Genomic DNA, 17,854 nt, shown 5'->3' on the forward strand with positions numbered 1-17,854 from the left:
AAAAAAGAAAATCCTAACATAAGCTAAAAAAAAATATACCTTGAAGACATTATGACAATAAAAATATAAGCCAACTACAAAAGCAAATATTCTGCAAATGCACCTACCCAAGGTACCTAGAGTAGCCGAATTTGAAGATGTCTTTATTACATGCTTTTAAAATTGTGTGCACTCATGTACCTGGATACCTGGGTACCTCTTCTTCCAGAGAACTTGAGTTTGGTTCCAATATCCCTGTCAGGTGGCTCACAGTTCTAGATTCAGAGCATCTAAAACCCCAGGCCTCCACAGGCATCTGCCGTCCTGGGACTATAACCACTAACAGCCAGACACATATATGTATGTACGCATATACATACATACAAACATAAATATCTTTTGAAAATAGAAAAATATTTCTCTATTTGGAAGTAAAGGAAGGCATTGGACTTTGGCCTCTGGTACCCACTCCCCACAGCCCCCGCTACATACACATAATTGTGGTTAGCAGAGGTTAAGGAAAGAGAAAATAGGTTACAGTGTTCTGTAGTTGGTAGGGGTCAAGCATATGCTGAGGTCTTAAGGGCAAAGAGGATGTAGCTACAGATAAGACCTTCAGCTAGGTAATCAGTGTTGAGAGAGCTCACACGTGTAGGACCCTTAAAAGCCGAGAAGAGATGACAAATGTAACATTGCACAGAGCAAAAGTTACATGAGACTGAGAATTCAGAAATCCTCAAGCAGTAAAGAGCCCCTAAGAACTGAAGGCACCTGCCAAGTGGGCTTCTGCCCTGTACAGCTGTGAAAATATACATTTTCTGCGGCTTGGGACATTCCATCTGTGGTACTGTTATGGTTGTTCAAGTGACTCAAGAGACTGGAGTTTCAGGTTGAGAGATGAAAGTGACTGGTATGTACCGGTCAGGAATAAGCATAGAATTAATACCACTGTACCATACACTGAGTGACTGTTAGGCTGGTAACCAGTATTAGTTACTTTTAACTCAGAGACCAAAACATCTACCAGAAGCAACTTGGCAGAAAAGTGTTTATTTGGATTCTTTTCAGAATGTTTTAGTCCCATGGTCACAGACAGGCATGGAGATGTGAGTCAGTCAATGCACCAGGAACATGTGGTACATGCTGTTCACATGGTGGATATAACTTTCAAGGTACCACCCCGGCTATGTCTGCCAGTCAGACCCACCTAAAAACCCCACATTCAAACAGCACCATTGGCTGAGAGGCAAGATTTCAAAACATGAACTTCTGAGAGGTGCTTCAGATTCAAACTGTAGCAGATGATAAATAAAACTGTGGGTTTTTTTTTAAAAACCAGTATTAAAATTAAAACCAAGATGGACACAGGGGATGTATCTGTTAGTGCTGACTATTTAGGAGGCTGAGGCTTAAGCATGAAAGCTCAGATCTCAAGAATAAATTAAAAATAAAAATAACTGTTCCTTTTGTGTGTCCATGTGGTTTGTATGTACACGAATTCGAACTTGTTCGGTAGTGCTGACTAATCTATTCAATATATCCACTGATTTCACGCCTGAGGACAGGTTCTCCTGACTCACTGATGTACTTCTTCCCATTCTGAAACTCTGAGAGGCCGTCCTAACCATGCACAGGGATCCACATGGGGACCTGGATACAGAAAGAAGACATCCTTTCCTGAAAATCCATGTTCGAGAGAATTAACGGAAGAGTCTTGAGCCATAAACCGGTTGCTGTGGAGTTTGATCCACTTGATGAGACACAGTGGCCAGCAGACCAGCTTCCGCAGTCCAGTACTCTTTGTCGGGCATCCATTCAGCAAGCATGGATTGCAACCATTCATCCCAGTGTTGGAGAAAGGGGAAATCCTTTTGGTCCAGTTTCCAGAAGTGTTGATTGACGCCTGAAACCAGAGTCGAATCTTCTAGGGGCGGCACAGCCAAACAACCGTTCTCACCGGGATTATGCCCTTTGGTTTGGATTAGGCGCTGTAAAGGAGTCTGAGTGTGGAAGCCCTCCTCTCCTAGAGTTCTTGCCGGTGATAAGTGACCAGTAAGTAATAAGGGGTTTTGATCAGCACACCTTAGCTGTACAACCTGGGAGGGTTGTTGTACTGTGGTCTCTGGTAACTGCTTCTGACAGCGGCCCCTAGAGAGATCCAAAGGACCATTTGGTGTGTGGGGTGGAGAAAGAGGCAGTATAACCAAACAGCTGCTAGTGAGAGCTTTGGAAGGATCGAGTTGACCATCAGTCTTCTGGGCGGCGCACTGGCTGCTCTGGGGCGGATGAGAAGTTGCCCGAGTTCTCCGTCTTGAGTCTGGGTGCCGTGATCTCCGGTTCTGAAACCATATCTAGAACAAACACACAAAGAATATTGAACATCAGGAGTGATTCCGTATTCTCTTATGTTTGCTAAATAGAAACAACGAGGAACTTCATTTCCTCCAATTAGAGCCCACATTCTACATATCTACCACCTCCCGATAACCCACTTGGATTTTTGAACAGATTCTTTGGAGTGATTAGTTCTGAGCTCTTCTGATCTAATGAGCTGGAAACACCTCATCTCACTGACACACCAGGAGATGAGCTCAACTAATCTTCCTTGTTTCTCAATCTACCTAAGTTGACAATCAAGAGTAAGTAAGCTATGCTACGTGGTCATGGGTAAAACGATGTAGTTGAAAAGGTTGAAATGTTCGGCTCCACCCATCTGATACCCAGCACTGATAGAATCAGTTCTCAAAGGAAGTTTGGATTTCTGCTTACCAAGGAGCTCTCCTAAGAACAGGGAGCTCCCACAGGGCACAGGAGCACAGTGGCTGATCCAAAGATAGGATTAGCTAACGACATGCTTCAGAAGAATTCATCTCCACAATACACACAGAACAGGGATCTCAAACTGTGCAGACTGTATTCTAGATTTCTTAGGCTACAATCAGAGGTAAACTGAGGCCTAGGTATGCAGATATCCTGTGCATATGGACATCTGGATGCTAACTAACATCCTAACACAAAGGACAGCACCATTGCCCTCTGAGGCTCAGCTTCTGGTATTTTCAAGGACTGTGTTCTCGAAACAAGAGTTCCTTTCACACTTTCACCTAACTGCTATTTCTTATTTCCTATGATTCTGTGGGTCTGACGTGACTGTTGCTCCAGACTGTCCCTGGCAACACCAAGTATCTTCATCCTATGTCTAGAGTAGAGGGACAACCCCAAATAGCCTGCCTTTGTCCAGCAGCAGCTCAGAAGAGAAGCAGCTCACAGTAAGGACAAACAGGCTGCCAGAGGCACAGAGCAAGCACAACGTACGTGAATTCTGGATTCTGGGATGCCTGTTTGTTTAGCCAGCTTTTCCCTGGTATCGATGCCAGGGAATCGATTCTTCTCAAAAGCTTCGATTAGAATATCAGTCTGGAACTTGGTGAAATGCGTTCGGCTCCTTCTAGTTTCTTTAACTAGGTCAAGGTAAGCACACAACAGGCTTTGCAAGTCAGTTTTTACACTTTTAAACTTGAAGAAAACAAAAACATTTTGAGTGAATGTTGTTCATAGAAACAATGGTTTGATGAAACCCCAGAGGTGACAGGACACAGCCTTAATAAACAATGGAAATGGGGGGGGGGAGCTTTTCTTGCTAAGAGACCACTCCTGTAGCCCAGGCTAGATTCAAACTCACTATATAGCCAGAGATGACATTGAACTCTCTTGATCCTCTCTCTAGCTTCCACCTCCCAAAGCTGGGATTGTAGCTACCACACCCAGTGAAACAATGCTTAATCTCCGACCCGGGGATGCCCAGAATATGATAGAATTGGTCCCTAGTCTGAGCTTCCCCTGCAGAATTTCTCTCCACAGCATGCAGTTGCTTATGCTCCCAAAGAAATCTATGGAGAAGTTAGGTTTGAACTTGTGGATCTCACCTTTAGGTTTAACCTGTTCCTGTTCTTTGCTTCCTTCAGAGCAACATTCCATCTCTCCTTGTTTCTGTATTTTTCTGTGCTTTTGAAACCAAGTCTATATGGAGAAAGAAAATGAGGAGAGGGTCAGAGGAAGTGGATGCAGCTCAGTTTATTTAGAGCACTCCAAACATCAGCCAAACAAACTGATTGGGCATCTGCCTTCAAGACCATGTCTAGAGGAGGAAGGTATCAGTCTGTTATTTTTATTATTATGTTTATCTAAAATACCAACACAAATCTCTACACTCATTCTCCCTCTTGCTCCCCCAATCCCTGCCATGCACACACACACACACACACACACACACACACACACACACACTAGATACTTGTTAAGTCGGTAAAGTATCCAGTGCTCATTTCTAGGCCCCTCTTCTTAGCAAATGTCATTTTACAATGTACAATACACACGGACTTAGTGTTTGAAAATCATTTTCTTAAGAAGGAAGGCAGAACTCACAACAAAAAACAGTTCAGCTAACACAGATTTCTGGTTAGAGATTATACTTTTTCACTCCAGGGGAAGCCAGAAATAAGAAGACTCCCATGAATGAGAACATGTAGTTTTAGGGATTATCACAGGCTGGAGTGATGGCTCAACAGCTAGACGTACAAATGTTCTTCCAGAGGATGTGAGTTTGATTCCCAGCACCCACATTAGGTAGGTCACAACTATCTGTAACTCCAGCTCCAGGGGATCTGACACCTCAGACCTCTTTCTAGACTTGTACTTACAGGAACACATGAAAACACATACACACACACACACTTAAAAATAATAAAGATAAGTTTTAAAAAACTATAGTCACTTCTATAATTGAAATTATTTGCCATGTGGAGTTTTTATTTGTTTGTTTGTTTTATTTTGTCTTTAGTTATTTCTGAGTATATTCTTTGGACAACCTGATAATTCATTCTAGAATTCACAACCTTAAGATAGTCATCATCAGCCAAGTTGTTAGGCATAGGCCTTGCAATCTTAGATCACCATGTCCAAGCTTCATTCTCATAGGTTCATCATGTTTTCCAGATTCAATATTCAAAATAAGTTTTCAAATTACAGCCTTATGAACAGCTGGAAACATCCAACTAATTAGCAGATAGAAAGGTCCTCAGAAGCCACCAACATCCTACATGATTCTGAACTTTTCTATCAGTTTGAGTCTCTTGGGTACCCAGTCACCAGGTGTGCTTGCATAGAACAATTTCATTAGTTCAAGTCTCTTGAGCATCCAGTCACAGGTGTGCCCACATGGAACAATTTCATTAGCATTATTTGTGTAGACCATCTCCCATACCTGGACAGTTTCTCAGGATATAAAAAAAAAAATTGTCTTCTCCCCAGGATTTTGGAAGACTAAAGTTAGCAAATCATTGCACCAAATGTAGAAACTGGAGTTCATTTTCTCACCTCTAAAGGTTTAAAGGTTTATCTTCACTGGTTCAAATACCAATCCTTCTGATACAACTATACATTTCATGCCCCTAGTTCATCTTTGATTATCAAATCTGTAATCCTGAGCATGTAAGTATCAGGAGAGTCCAAAAACCAAAGTGTCCCACAATCCAGTAAATAATCCCATACACACAGCCTGTACACAGGCAAACAGCTCTAGTCAAATTTGTCGGATTATAAAGAAGGAGGAAGAGAGGGGGAAGAGAAGAGGTTTGGGGAAAAAGAGGAAGGAAGAAAAAATAAAGAAATAGTAAAATGTGGTACACACCTATAATCCCAGAACTCCAGAGGCAGAGGTAGGAGGATCTCCTAGCTCCAGGCAGTGAGATCCTATCTCAAAACCAGACAGTGGTGGGTACACACCTTTAATCCTGGCACTCAGGAGGCAGAGACAGGAGATCTCTGAGTAGAGGCCAGCCTACTCTACAGAGAGAGTTCCAGGATAGCCAGGGCTACATAGAGAAATGAAGAAAAGATGAAGGTAAGAAAGAAAAGTGAAAAAAAAAAAAAAAAAAAAAAAAAAAAGCTGTCCAGAGGGACTAGTAGGAAAATAAGGGGAGGGACTTCAGAAAGGGTGTATGAAATTGTCACAGAATAAGTTTTAAAAGTATTAATAAATAAAGGAGAAAAGATTAAAGGAGGGAAAAAGAACTAACTTACAAACCAGCAGTTTTCATAAGATCATGACTTTCCTACTTTCTCACAGTGGTATGGCAATTTTATTCCTTATGCACTAACAATAAAAAGCTCTACATTACTGATGACATAGGTTTTTTAGGTTCTGTAATGTTCAAAATAATGTCTTTATTATCTCCTATGGGGACATCTTATATATCTTATATATGCTTCTGTTCTATCTTCCCACAGCCCATGGAACAAACTTAGCAAACTATAGCACATTTACAAGAACTGCTCAGAAGAACTTAGCCTAGCTTTGCTCTTGACTCAGAGAGAGAAAGAGGCCTAATGCCTACCATAATTTGAGACTCAGAGATGCCGAGTTCCTTAGCCAGATGTCCCCTGGTAGCTAAATCGGGATTGGGATTCTTTTCAAACCACAGATGAAGAGTGTCCTTTTGACTCTGGCTTAGAATAATTCTCCTTCTCCTGGCTTCTTTTTCCAGTAGGCCTAGCAAAGAGAAGACAGATAAAGAAGTGTGAAAGACATCTTTCCTGGCATGAACATGCAGAAAGCCCTGACATACAATGATGACTATGTATTTTGACATTAGGGATAGTCTTAAGTCATGACAATAAGGACATGCACAGCATAAACATGCATATAGAAAGGATGGTAATCACATAAGACCAAACACAAGAAATGACAGGACCTCCACGATAGTAAATACAGAGAGTCATGGCAACGAGAAACGTGCAAATTAATGAAACAAGTACATATTTTATATAAAAGTTGAACTTTGGAATAAAACGTTTGCCTAAGACTAAACTTTAGGTGTTTCATTCTTTCTCCATCCAAAGTGCCAACTTGGAAGTCTCCTTCGTAAATTGTAAGTTACAAGAATTCAAAGTACTTGTCCATCTACCCACCCAAACGGTCACGAAAAACCAGCTCTCCAACAGTGTAATAAGCATGTGTGATGTAAAAGTTCTGGGGTTTGGGGAGACAAAGAGGGGAGGCCCTTAGCATATTGTCACAGGAACCAGCAGGGAGGGAAGCTTACCAGTGGTGCAGTTTTGATCCATGCTGTAGCCACCTGGATCCCAAGAGGCCCAAGAGAGCTAGCTGCTCAGAGACACAGGATGTAGAAAATCAGACTGGTCCACCCATTTCTTAAATACCTGTCGGTTGTTTAATCCCTTCATTAAATATGCAACAGCACTGTGCCAAATCCTGATAGTCAACTTGATTGGATTAAGAGGTTCCTGGGAGATTAGTGAAACCCGCCTCTGGGTGTGTCTGGGGTGTTTCCAGAGGAGATTAGATCATAAGAGAGTTGAGCTAATCACTGGTTTAACCCTTTGATGGACTGGAGTTTTTAAAAGACTTGACAGATGATGAACTGTGAATTCTGGGACTTAGGTGGAGCAGATGGGTTGCTGGCTGTGTGATTTTTAAAGGACTGGTCTTGGCCCTAGAGTGAATTCTCTCCCCCCCCCCCCACCTTGGACTCATTGCCACAATGCCATGATATTCTGCCTGACCTTGAGCTCAGCAATGAGCCTGGGTGATCATGGGTAGAGTTCTAAACTAGTGAGCAAGAGATGAATTCTTCCTCCCTTAAGCTGTCTCTCTGGGGCTCTCGTTAGAGCAATGTAAAATCTGACTATCGTAGCCACCTAAGAGGAGTTTGAAGTAATTACCGCAAAGGAGAAGTTGAATTTGGAGGAAAGTACAGAGTCTTCTGGGTAATTTTGCCCCCTCTCTAACACCTCTCTGTGTATAAGCTCTCTAGACTGTACCTGCGTGTTATGTCTATAATCATCACCATCCTCCTCCGCCTGCTCCTCCTCCTCCTCCTCTTCATTGCTTGCTGTGCTTGGGATGAAACCCAGTCTCAGGCTGGGTAAAAAAGCCTTCTATCACTGAGCTGCAGTCCTGGGCCCTCCTGTTCCTTTCATGTTGTCTCATTTCCTAATTCCCTTGACTTGGCCATATCCTGTAATGTACTAGGAGTCTCCCTTTGTTTTCTGTGTTTCAACTTTTTCTCATCATCTGCTAGAACACATGTCTGCTTTTGTTCTGCCCTTGCTGATCTCATTGTACACCCGAGAAGTCAGCCTAAACTCTCTAGGATATTGACTCAACCTCGGTGTAGGTGTGCCGTGAATAGATTTGGCAGATGTGGTTAAAGAGAAAAAGGAGGTGACTTTAAGTAAGGCAGTCTGTCCAGTCTGGGTGGGACTGACCTAATAGGAAGAAAATAGTAAAACTAAAGATGGCCACCTGAAGAAGGTCACAGTAGCACCATGGCTCTGGCCAAGTCCCAGCCTGCTTCCTTCTCCTTTCCTAGCCAGCCCTGCTGCTATGCAAGTGCCTGTGTGCGTATTAAATACACATGCCTTGTGAGCATGCTTCTATGCAGACTTGAAAAACGCTTCCATCACCTCTATCCACTCGAATCTCATGCAAGGTGTATTGATAGCAATTAACTCGAGGCCAATGAGATGGCTGAATAGGTGAAGGAGATTATTGCCAAGTCCTGATGATCTGAGTTCAATTCCTGAACACCCTAGAGAAGGAGAGAGGCACCTCCCACAAGATGTCCTCTGACATCTACATATGCCATGGCACCAATGTACCCCCCCACACATGTAAACACATGAGTGATTGAAAGAAAAAATAACAACTTTACATAACCACATTTAACACATAGTAAGAAAAGAATGAACCTCACCCTTCTGAGTAAATGTGTTCAGGGGAGGGCTACAGACGGTTGGAGAAGTGTGATCTTGCTGTTGTTTTCTTATGCATCTATGAGTAGCTTAGGAGAGACACAGGCATGTCAAGTCTGCATGGCTATTGTGCCTCTGTGTTAAAAGCAACAGTTAAATTAAAACCGCTAGTGAAAAAATAACTTCAGTTGTCTCTGCTGCTAAAGAAGAAAAAGACAGTCGGTGCTTCCATAAGGCTGAAAGGCTCAGGCTATTTGAGAAACAAACTTACTCTCGTTCCTGGCTGTGATAAACTACCCTGATGCAAGCAATTTAAGAAAGGAAGAGTTCATTTTGGCTCACAGTTCCAGGGCACAGTCCACCATGCAGGGATGTCAAGGCAGCAGGAGCCTGAAGAAGCTGGTCATACTGTTTCCGAAGTCAGAAGGAAGACAGCCAGGGGTGCCACTGCTCAGAGCCACTTCTCCAAGTTTTAATGAAGTCCAGAACCTAAGCACCATGTCCCGGGAGTGGAGTAGCCTGCTTTGAAATTGGGCCTTCTTGTCTTATTAGCCTAATAAAGAGAACCACTCACAGGTGTACTCAGCACACCTGTAGTGGTGATTATCCCATCAATCACACCAACCATACAACAAAAGCTGAGGATTTACCACAGGGGGTCCATTCCACCGAGTTTTCTTATATGTTTTACATTATAGTCAGACATCAATGTTTTAAAAATTACTTGCTGACCCCTTAACGTTGCCAATTTTCTATTGGCTGTAACCAAAACTCACATTTCATATGCACATAATGATATATAAATATAAATATAAATATATATATATATATATATATATATATATATTTGACAAGATATATTCTTGTGGCTTGAGATAAAATATATCGTTTTCACTTTAAAAATATTTAAGAAAACAAAAGTTAAAAAAAATTATGGGAGCCCCTGTAGCTAGATTCAATCAGTTGCATTAATTAACCTTTATGGAGTGTTACAGATATCTGTGTAGAATAGAGTGTTAGTTTAAAAAAAAAAAAAAGCCACGTGACTAAACTAATGAAAAAAATACATGTGTGGAAAAATACTATCTAGACCCCCAGGATGCTACCCAGATGGTAAAGCAAGGAACGACCCAGTAACCCCTCATCCCCCTATGTGTTTGCAAATCGGGGATCTAGCCTGGGTATTTTAGTCAGGCAGCAAAAATTACCTAATTAGGGCACTCGCATCTGAAACTGAAGGATGTGGAAAACATCTCTCCAGCAGCAACTTGGTGTCCCACTGATTCTACCTCGTTCTCTTCGTAGTCTCCTCCTCTCCCCACTCCACATACCCACTTCCCCACTGTATCAGAAGAGAAAATGTTTGCTTTCTGGGGTAAGATGGCGGATTGAACGCTTCCGAGATAGAAGAGTCAGGGTAACAAAGGACAGTCCATATCCCCGGGACAGAAAGAAAGAAAGAGCATCAGAAAGAGGTGACAGTACAGATGAAACAGGATAGGAAAATAGAAAGGCTGAGGCAAGGGCAGGCAGAAGCAATCTGCAGTCCCAATCCCCGCAAGGGGAAAGAAGAGCTGGAGCCCCAACCACTCGTAAGCCTGTCAGCCTTGGTGACAAAAGACTGGCAGTCCCAGCTGCGGGATAAATCCACAGTACTCGCAAGCCTTAATCCAGTGGGGGGAGGGGAGATAATGCCTCCTCCGGTGGGGCCCGTTAGCTGCGGGGGGTGGGGTGGGGGGGGGATCCTGCATCCAATCCCCGCATCCAAACCTCTACCCAACCCGGTGCTTCAGGAGTGCTATACCAGATGCCTAGCCGAGAAAGGACCTATTGTTTGAGACCAGGCTACTCTGGGACTCTGAAAACAAGGAACAGTCAGTCACAAGTCAGAGAGCATGGGGCCACTCTGCCAGAGAGCCAGAGTGGCAGACCGCTACCAGACACAGAAGCAAAGGGGAGGGTCCGACGGTGAGGCCGGCTGGGAAGTTGTAGGGGCCGGAGCTCAGCGAGGGCGCCCCCTCCCTGAGTGCTGGGAGCGAGGGCCCCACAGCCAGCGGATCCCTGCAAAGACACAGAGAGATCCAAGTCCTGGCTGGCGGATTCCTCGGCCTCTGGAGTTGCCTCTGGTTTGCTGTGCATTGAAACAAAGCTCTTGGAGCCTAGAGTTGGCCGAGGACTTTCAAGGGGAGGTTTGCTGCTGGGCTGGGGCTGCGTGCCCAGAATCAGGCACACAGTTTGGCATCTTCACCCCGTGCAGAAATTGAGCACTCCTCCATTCCTCCACTCCGGGGACATCCCTGTCATTTCTGGATATACAAACTTAAGGAGCGGGTGTCTATGGGTTGGGAAGCTGCCCAGCCCTCGGGCCACATACTTTGGTCAGCAGCAGCTGTCAGGACACAAGGAGGGGAAGCTAATAGCTCACGGTCCAACCTTCACTGAGGCAGAACCTTCTGCTTAAACAAACCGAAGGCTTTCTACAGGCTTCAAGCCCCATTCACCGCTCTCCCTTCACCTGGCAGATTCCAGTACTAAGAACCCTGAAGAAAGTCTCTTGATCGTGTCCCCCCCCACACACACACTTTTTTTCTTTTTACTATATTATGTTTCTACTTTATTTCATTGGTACTTTACTTTTTTGGTCCTCCTTTATTTACATAACTTTACTTACAAACTAAATTTCTACTCCATATTATAACCTTCCTCACACCTTTGCTTAACCTAGTTTCATCTTTCCCTCCCCCCTTTTTTGCCCCTTCCTTAATTTCACCCTTTTACCTTTATCTTTATTAATGTGAAGACTTTTTATTGGTGTGTATTAATTATACATATCACCCGGTTTCCTTATGTCTTTTCTATGCATGTGTATAATTTGCTGGTCTTGCTGCTGAGACAGGATATCTGACAGAAGCAACTTAAGGAAGGAAGGGTTTATTCTGGCTCCAGTTCCAGGAAACGGGGCGCATCAGCTCAGGAAAGGGACGGTGGGAGAAGCTGCATGTAGCTGGTCATACTGTGTCCACATTCAGGAAACGGACAGAATGAATGATGTGGTTTTTCTCAACTTACCAGTGGCTGTGCCATTGTGGAAAACATCTCTCTCTCTGCAAGAAACAAGTGATTGACACCCTCAAGAAGCAGCAAGGCCCTCGAAACCTCTCTCCCCTCATGGCAGAAAGTGGATAAGTCCAGTCTTGTACGGGTCTTCCAGAAGGAGTCACAGCTACTGAGTGTTCAAGAGGACAAGGACCAGTCGTGCCTAGATGACATCTTTATAGACTCTGACCCTTTCAGCTCTTGGGACTTTTCTCCTTCTCCCTCCTCTGAGCCTTGGAGGGCATAACTTGGGGCTGACAATTGAAGAGTCATTGTCAATTCTGAGTCTCTGCAGTAACTGCTACCCACTGTGATAAGATGCTTCTCTGGCCCAAACTGGCAGTACCACTAATGTAATTGCTGGAGTCACACTTGTGGCCCTCAGCATTTCTTGGCTGTATTGAAAGCTTTTAAAAGATACACTTAATCATTTGTGTGTCTATGCCTACGTGTATGAGTACATGCAGAGGTTCCTGAACTTCTGTGTGTGCACATAAAGGCCAGAAGAAGGAAATGGGTGTCTTCCTCTCTTCTCTAACTGTTCCTTTGAGGCAGGGTCTATTCCCAACTTGGGGATCATGTTCTCAGCTATACTAGGATCCAGCAAGTTCCAGCAATCCTCCTGTCTCTGTTCTCTATGGAGCTGGGGTTTCTGGCATATACTAGATGCCCAGCTTGTTACACAGAAGCTAGGATTTGAACTCTGGGCCTTGTGATCACCCACTTAGCCCTCTCTCTAGCCCTGTTAATTTAAAAAAAAATTATTTATTGAATGTATGAGTGCTTTACTGCATATACATCTGCAGACCAGAAGAGCACGTCAGATTCCCTTATAGATGGTTGTGAGCCACAATTTGGTTGCTGGAAATTGAACTCAGGATCTCTGGAAGAAAGGACAGTGCTTCTAACCACTGAGCTATCTCTCCAGCCCACCCTATTAATTTTTAACTATAGTTTATTCCCTGCTGTTTTCACAGCTTTTCCAGGATTACTTGAGGCATACTAGTTCGATTTATTCGATTGTCATTGTATTTCTATATCTGATTTGTTTGTGCTTTATTGCTGTGTTGGTGTTTTGCTATCTTCATTCTGGGTTGGTACAGACAGTAAGGCCTCAAGAGAAGGAACTGGAGAGATGGCTCAGGCGTTAAAAGAGCGCTTACTTACTGCTCTTGCTGAAGACCAGGGTTTGGTTCCTTGCACTCATAATGGGCAGCTCACAACTGCCTATAACTCCAGCTCCATACGCTGTGTGTGTCTAGCTTGTTCTCTCGGTGTCTCTCTATAACTGCCCCAGTAAAACTGTTTCCCTCTCTCCCTCTGTGCTGTCCCCCTCTTAAATAGCTTCCCTTCCCTCTCTCTTCTCATGAGAGTCGGGCAGATCCTGTTCTGTCAGATCTTTCTCTGGTTCATCACTTTGTCTGCCACTCCATTAAACATCACTTTCAAACATGGCTGCTTCCTTCTACAAACTAATTTTACTTTCATTGTTCAGGATTAAAAGTGTGTGCTAAGGGCTGGGCCATACCACAACTAGAAACAGGTTTGTTTGTTTGTTTGTTTTCAGTAAAAATCAGAATCATGGGGGTTCACAGTGTGATCAAGTACCCTGCAACATGTGAGACTTGGACTTTGGATTTCTAGTGTTTGAATTGTTGGTTTGGAAGGGAGGCTTTTAAGGTTGGATTGACTTTTTCATCATGGGATAAACATGAGCCTGTGGAGACAGAAAGTGTGTGATGATAGTGTTGTCTGTCAACTTGACAAGATCTAGGCTCATGGAAGAGTTGCCTAGGAATCACTGCAGGCACACATGTAGGGCTTCTGAGCCTGCCTCTGCAAGGTTACTGAATTAGGTTAATTGAAGTGGGAAGACTCACTCTGAACATGTATAGTACTGTCCCATGGGCTGGAGTCCTATACCAAATACAGGAGAGCTCAGGCACAAAGCAGCAATCATCACTGGCTGCTTCCTCCATGCGAATGCTAAATGACCCTGCCTCCTGTTCCTGCTGCGTTCCCTGTGCTGATGGTGCATCCTGTCCTTCCTTGGCTGACCTTTTTCCCAAGTGTTTGGCATAGCAATAAGTAAGACAAGTTACCTCGAGTGAGACATTGAATCATCTGGATAAGAAATACAGCAGTCTGAATGGGAACTCCAAAGAGACACACATTCTGGATAGCAGCACAGGAAAGTTCTAGAAATGTATGCTCAGTATATCCAATAACCCAGTGGAAAGCCACACAAGTGGGTGGAAGAATGGCTCACAGTGACTGGCAGGGGGTAGACACTTCGTTACAGAAAGCCACTTACTCTGGAGGCCATTTGTTGCCATAGCATTATTTCTTGAGTGACTTTCAGTCTAGCTAGCACAGCTGGCCTGGGGGCTTGTCTCTCTCTCTCTCCTGAGTGCCGAGATTACAAGCAGCTAGCATATCTGCCCAGCTTTTCTACAAGAGATCTAGGAATTTGAACCTGGGTCCTCATAACTTACAGGGCGAAAACTTTAAGCCATATCCCAGCCCCACCTATAAGTTAATGATCACGGAATTAAATCTTTGGATCTGTCTCTACATAGAATACATTCTTCACCACTGTATATTACAGCCTTTTCTAGTTGATATGGCATTTGAAGGGCATAGAATCCTCTTCCTCCTCCTTTTCTCTCTCTTCTTCCTCCTCCTTTTTTTTTTTCTGTCTATCTGTTTTGAGACAGGATTTCTCTGTGTAGCTCTGGCTGTCCTGGGTTCTGTAGACCAGGCTAGGCTCAAACTCAGAGATCTACCTGCCTCTGCCTCCTGAATTCTGAAATGGGATTAAAGGTGTGCACCAACACCACCCTACATACTTACTCCATCTTCTAAGTAAAGTGTTTCAGCCTGTGTGTCAACCTCTCTGGCTCAAACTCTAAAGAGCTACCTGGTCAAGAGTCTTAGAAACAGGCAGGCAGGTGGTAGCACATGCCTTTAATCCCAGAACCTGGAAGGTAGGGGCTGGTGGATCTCAAGGCCAGCCTGGTTTACATAGTAAGTTCCAGGACAGCCAGAACTATATTGGGGGAAAAAAGGCATTTATAAAAAGATAAGTAATATACTTTAGATCTCAAAAGCCACAAGCAAATGATGTGATTGCTTTAAGCAGGCTGGGTCACTCAGAGTATGCCTTTGAAGATGAGATTCCTTCTGGTCTGCTTTCGAGCCAATATAGTGTGAGTATGCACACACTGCATGCCAAGAGAGACTGGGTTAACTACAGAACAAGCTGCGAGCAGCAAGCAGAGCCCTCCTGTTGGGATTCTGTAAACCCCACCCCTCAATTACCTGGCAGTAGCCAGGTATGCTTTGCCCCAGTAACCTGACACTATAAAAGGGGCTGCTTGCCCCCTCCTCTCTCTCTTGGCCTCTCTTACCTCCTGACTCTCTTGCTCTCCCAACCCTACCCTCCTCTTCCCCTTCCCTTCCCCCCTCTCTACCTGCTTATGGCTGGCCTCTACTCCTCTACTTCTCTCTCTCCCTCCCTCCCTCCGTCCCTCTCTCTCTCTCTCTCTCTCTCTCTCTCTCTCTCTCTCTCTCTCTCTCTCTCTCTCTCTCTCTCTGCCTCTACTATCCTCTTAACTTTCCCATGACCTGAATAAACTCTATTCTGTACTATACCGTTGTGTGGCTGGTCCCTCAGGGGGAAAGGATTTCTAACATGGGCCCCTCAGAGGCATCTCCCTTGCCCCCAGGCCTCTCTGCATCTCCATGGGCCATATGCCATATGCCCCCCACTCTCTTCATCCTTCCCTTAACATTGGTGCTGAAACCCGGGACGTCATCTTTTCACAACATTGGTGCCCCGCGATTTTTCCTTTCAGTGACTTTTCCTTTCATTAGTGCCCGGTCATCTTTTCCTTACACCTCCTGTGTTGCTTCTAGGAAACAGAGGAACACCTTTAAGAGGTGGAGTCTGGTTGGGGGAAGGCCACTGAGGGGACGCTTTGAAAAAGCTGTCAATACCCCCTCCTCATAATTCCTGAACCATCAGGATGGAAGCAGCTTTGTTCAGCTAAGTATTCCTGTGTTTGGCCTTGCTAAGGCCCAAAACAACAGGGCAAATGGCCAGTAAGAAAGTACACACACCAGGAGGTGGTGGCACATGCCTTTACTTTAGCTACTTGGGAGGCAGAGGAAGGTGGATCTTGTAAGGGTCCATGATTCCTCAAAAAAAAAAAAAAAAAAGAAAGAAAGAAAGAAAAGAAAAGAAAGAAAGACACCTGGACTCAAAGTATGTAAACGCAAAGAGTGTTTTATTCTGCAGAAGTCCAGAATGCTGGGTCTCCCATTTTCAAGATGGAAAGACAACCAAGTGTGTTTCTGACTTATTTTCACTCCCCTAGCCTTTAACATATTTAAAAGCATATATAAATGGCATGTTGCCATCTGTGGAGATCATTTTTGGCACCTCTGGTCAGTTGGTGGTGAGAAATATTAATTTTTCAGGACACCTTGAAGCTGATTATAGGCAGGAAACTGGCTTCTGTGCTGCGCCCTATAAGGGCTAGAATTGAGCACATTTGCATCTGAAATTCAGAGAAAAACTCTTAGGACTGAAGCCCAGGAAGGGACATTTACATTTGAAATGTGGCTCAGGACAGGGCTAACTCAGTGGATGTAGGCTGTGGCAGCATCGTCCCTGATCTTCACACCTGATCTCCAAAAAGACAGTTATAGAACCTTTGATTGTTAACTTGCTTGTTCCCTGTCTCAGAACTGATGTTATCTTTCGGCAGGTAATTATAAAGTGGTTTATAACAGGGCTAATAAACGAGGCAGAGCTTCAGCTTCTGCCATGAGGCTTAGGCCTCAAGTCAGGCTGAAGTCATGTTGTAGCTTTAACTAACCTTGTCTCCTTTTTCTTTCAATCCTCACTCCGGCTCTGGGAGAACCAGCTCAGACAATCATCCCCAAACCCCATTCTTATGAGGTTTACTCACTGCTGGCCCAAACTTTTCTAAACTTTCCTCTGCTCGTGCTTCCTTTCCTGTATCGGCCCTGCTGGAGCCAGACATTGGGGCACCACCTGACCAAGCTCAGTCAGTCAACCAGGTTCTCCAGTGGTGGAGCAAGGATTAGAGAGAGAGAGAGAGAGAGAGAGAGAGAGAGAGAGAGAGAGAGAGAGAGAGAGAGAGAGAGGGAGGGAGGGAGGGAGGGAGGGAGGGAGAGAGAGAGGGGGGAGAGAGGGGGGAGAGAGAGAGAGAGAGAGAGAGAGAGAGAGAGAGAGAGAGAGAGTTAGACAATACTGCAGCATGACCCCCAGCCAGTTCTGAGAGGCTGAAAGGGTGGACTTAATTCTTCCAGTGTGCTTTTATACCATTTTAATTACATGCAGGTAATAATAAGGTCAGTTCTAGGCTAAAGGAACCAGCAAGACAATAAACACAAATAGTCAGGGGCCAAGAAAGGCCATAAACCGAATCCCATAATCAGTATTTCTAAGGGCTTGTAAAGATGACAAGATTATCTGAGCCTACTTCCTGTCCGAGGTAAATCATTCTATTGCCTGAAGCCTACTTCTTTGTTCTAGCCTAAAATCAGATTCCTCTCTGAGCTTACTTCCCTATCCTAGCCCTAAGTCAAATTATTGCCTGAAGCCTATTTCTTTGTTCTAGCCTAAAATCAGATTCCTGCCTAAACTTACTTTCCTGTCCTAGCCCAATGTCAAACTCTTGCCAAGTGACCCCAAAAGCTCTCCACACAAGTGAGCTTGCAGACCTGATTTAAAGCACATTAGGGTACCCCAATTAGGGTACCTAGCATTCCAGAGCCATTTCTGGGGCTTGGGGGCTTGAGCCTGGGGTATTTTGTTTTGTAATTCTAGTAACTGACTTGCCTGGATTTGCCTAGTTTTTAAGCTTCATCTCCGGGACTGCCATTTTGAAACTTGTCATGGAGTCAGTCTAGCCTTCTCAATCTCTGTGAAAGAGGCCAGCCTGGTCCACAGAGCAAGTTCTAGGACAGCAGC

The 17,854-nt window shown here is 44.2% G+C and overlaps 1 protein-coding gene across 1 annotated transcript in view; it reads right to left on the reverse strand.

Moving 5' to 3' along the window:
* Nucleotides 1-1,679: 1,679 nt before the first annotated feature.
* LOC308428318 (double homeobox protein B-like) overlaps nucleotides 1,680-17,854 on the reverse strand; it is a gene marked incomplete at both ends in the record, with an annotated part of 42,898 nt that continues 26,723 nt past the window's right edge. Inside the window, 6 exons of the mRNA XM_080926737.1 lie at nucleotides 1,680-2,330; nucleotides 3,295-3,440; nucleotides 3,906-3,999; nucleotides 6,375-6,529; nucleotides 7,083-7,115; nucleotides 10,692-10,815. Of these exons, the coding sequence (XP_080782863.1) occupies nucleotides 1,680-2,330; nucleotides 3,295-3,440; nucleotides 3,906-3,999; nucleotides 6,375-6,529; nucleotides 7,083-7,115; nucleotides 10,692-10,815 (1,203 nt within the window). The remainder of the gene's footprint in view (nucleotides 2,331-3,294; nucleotides 3,441-3,905; nucleotides 4,000-6,374; nucleotides 6,530-7,082; nucleotides 7,116-10,691; nucleotides 10,816-17,854) is intronic.

Source organism: Micromys minutus (genome assembly GCF_963924665.1).
Source record: "Micromys minutus genome assembly, chromosome: 12".
In the NCBI taxonomy this organism is placed as follows: Eukaryota; Metazoa; Chordata; class Mammalia; order Rodentia; family Muridae; genus Micromys; species Micromys minutus.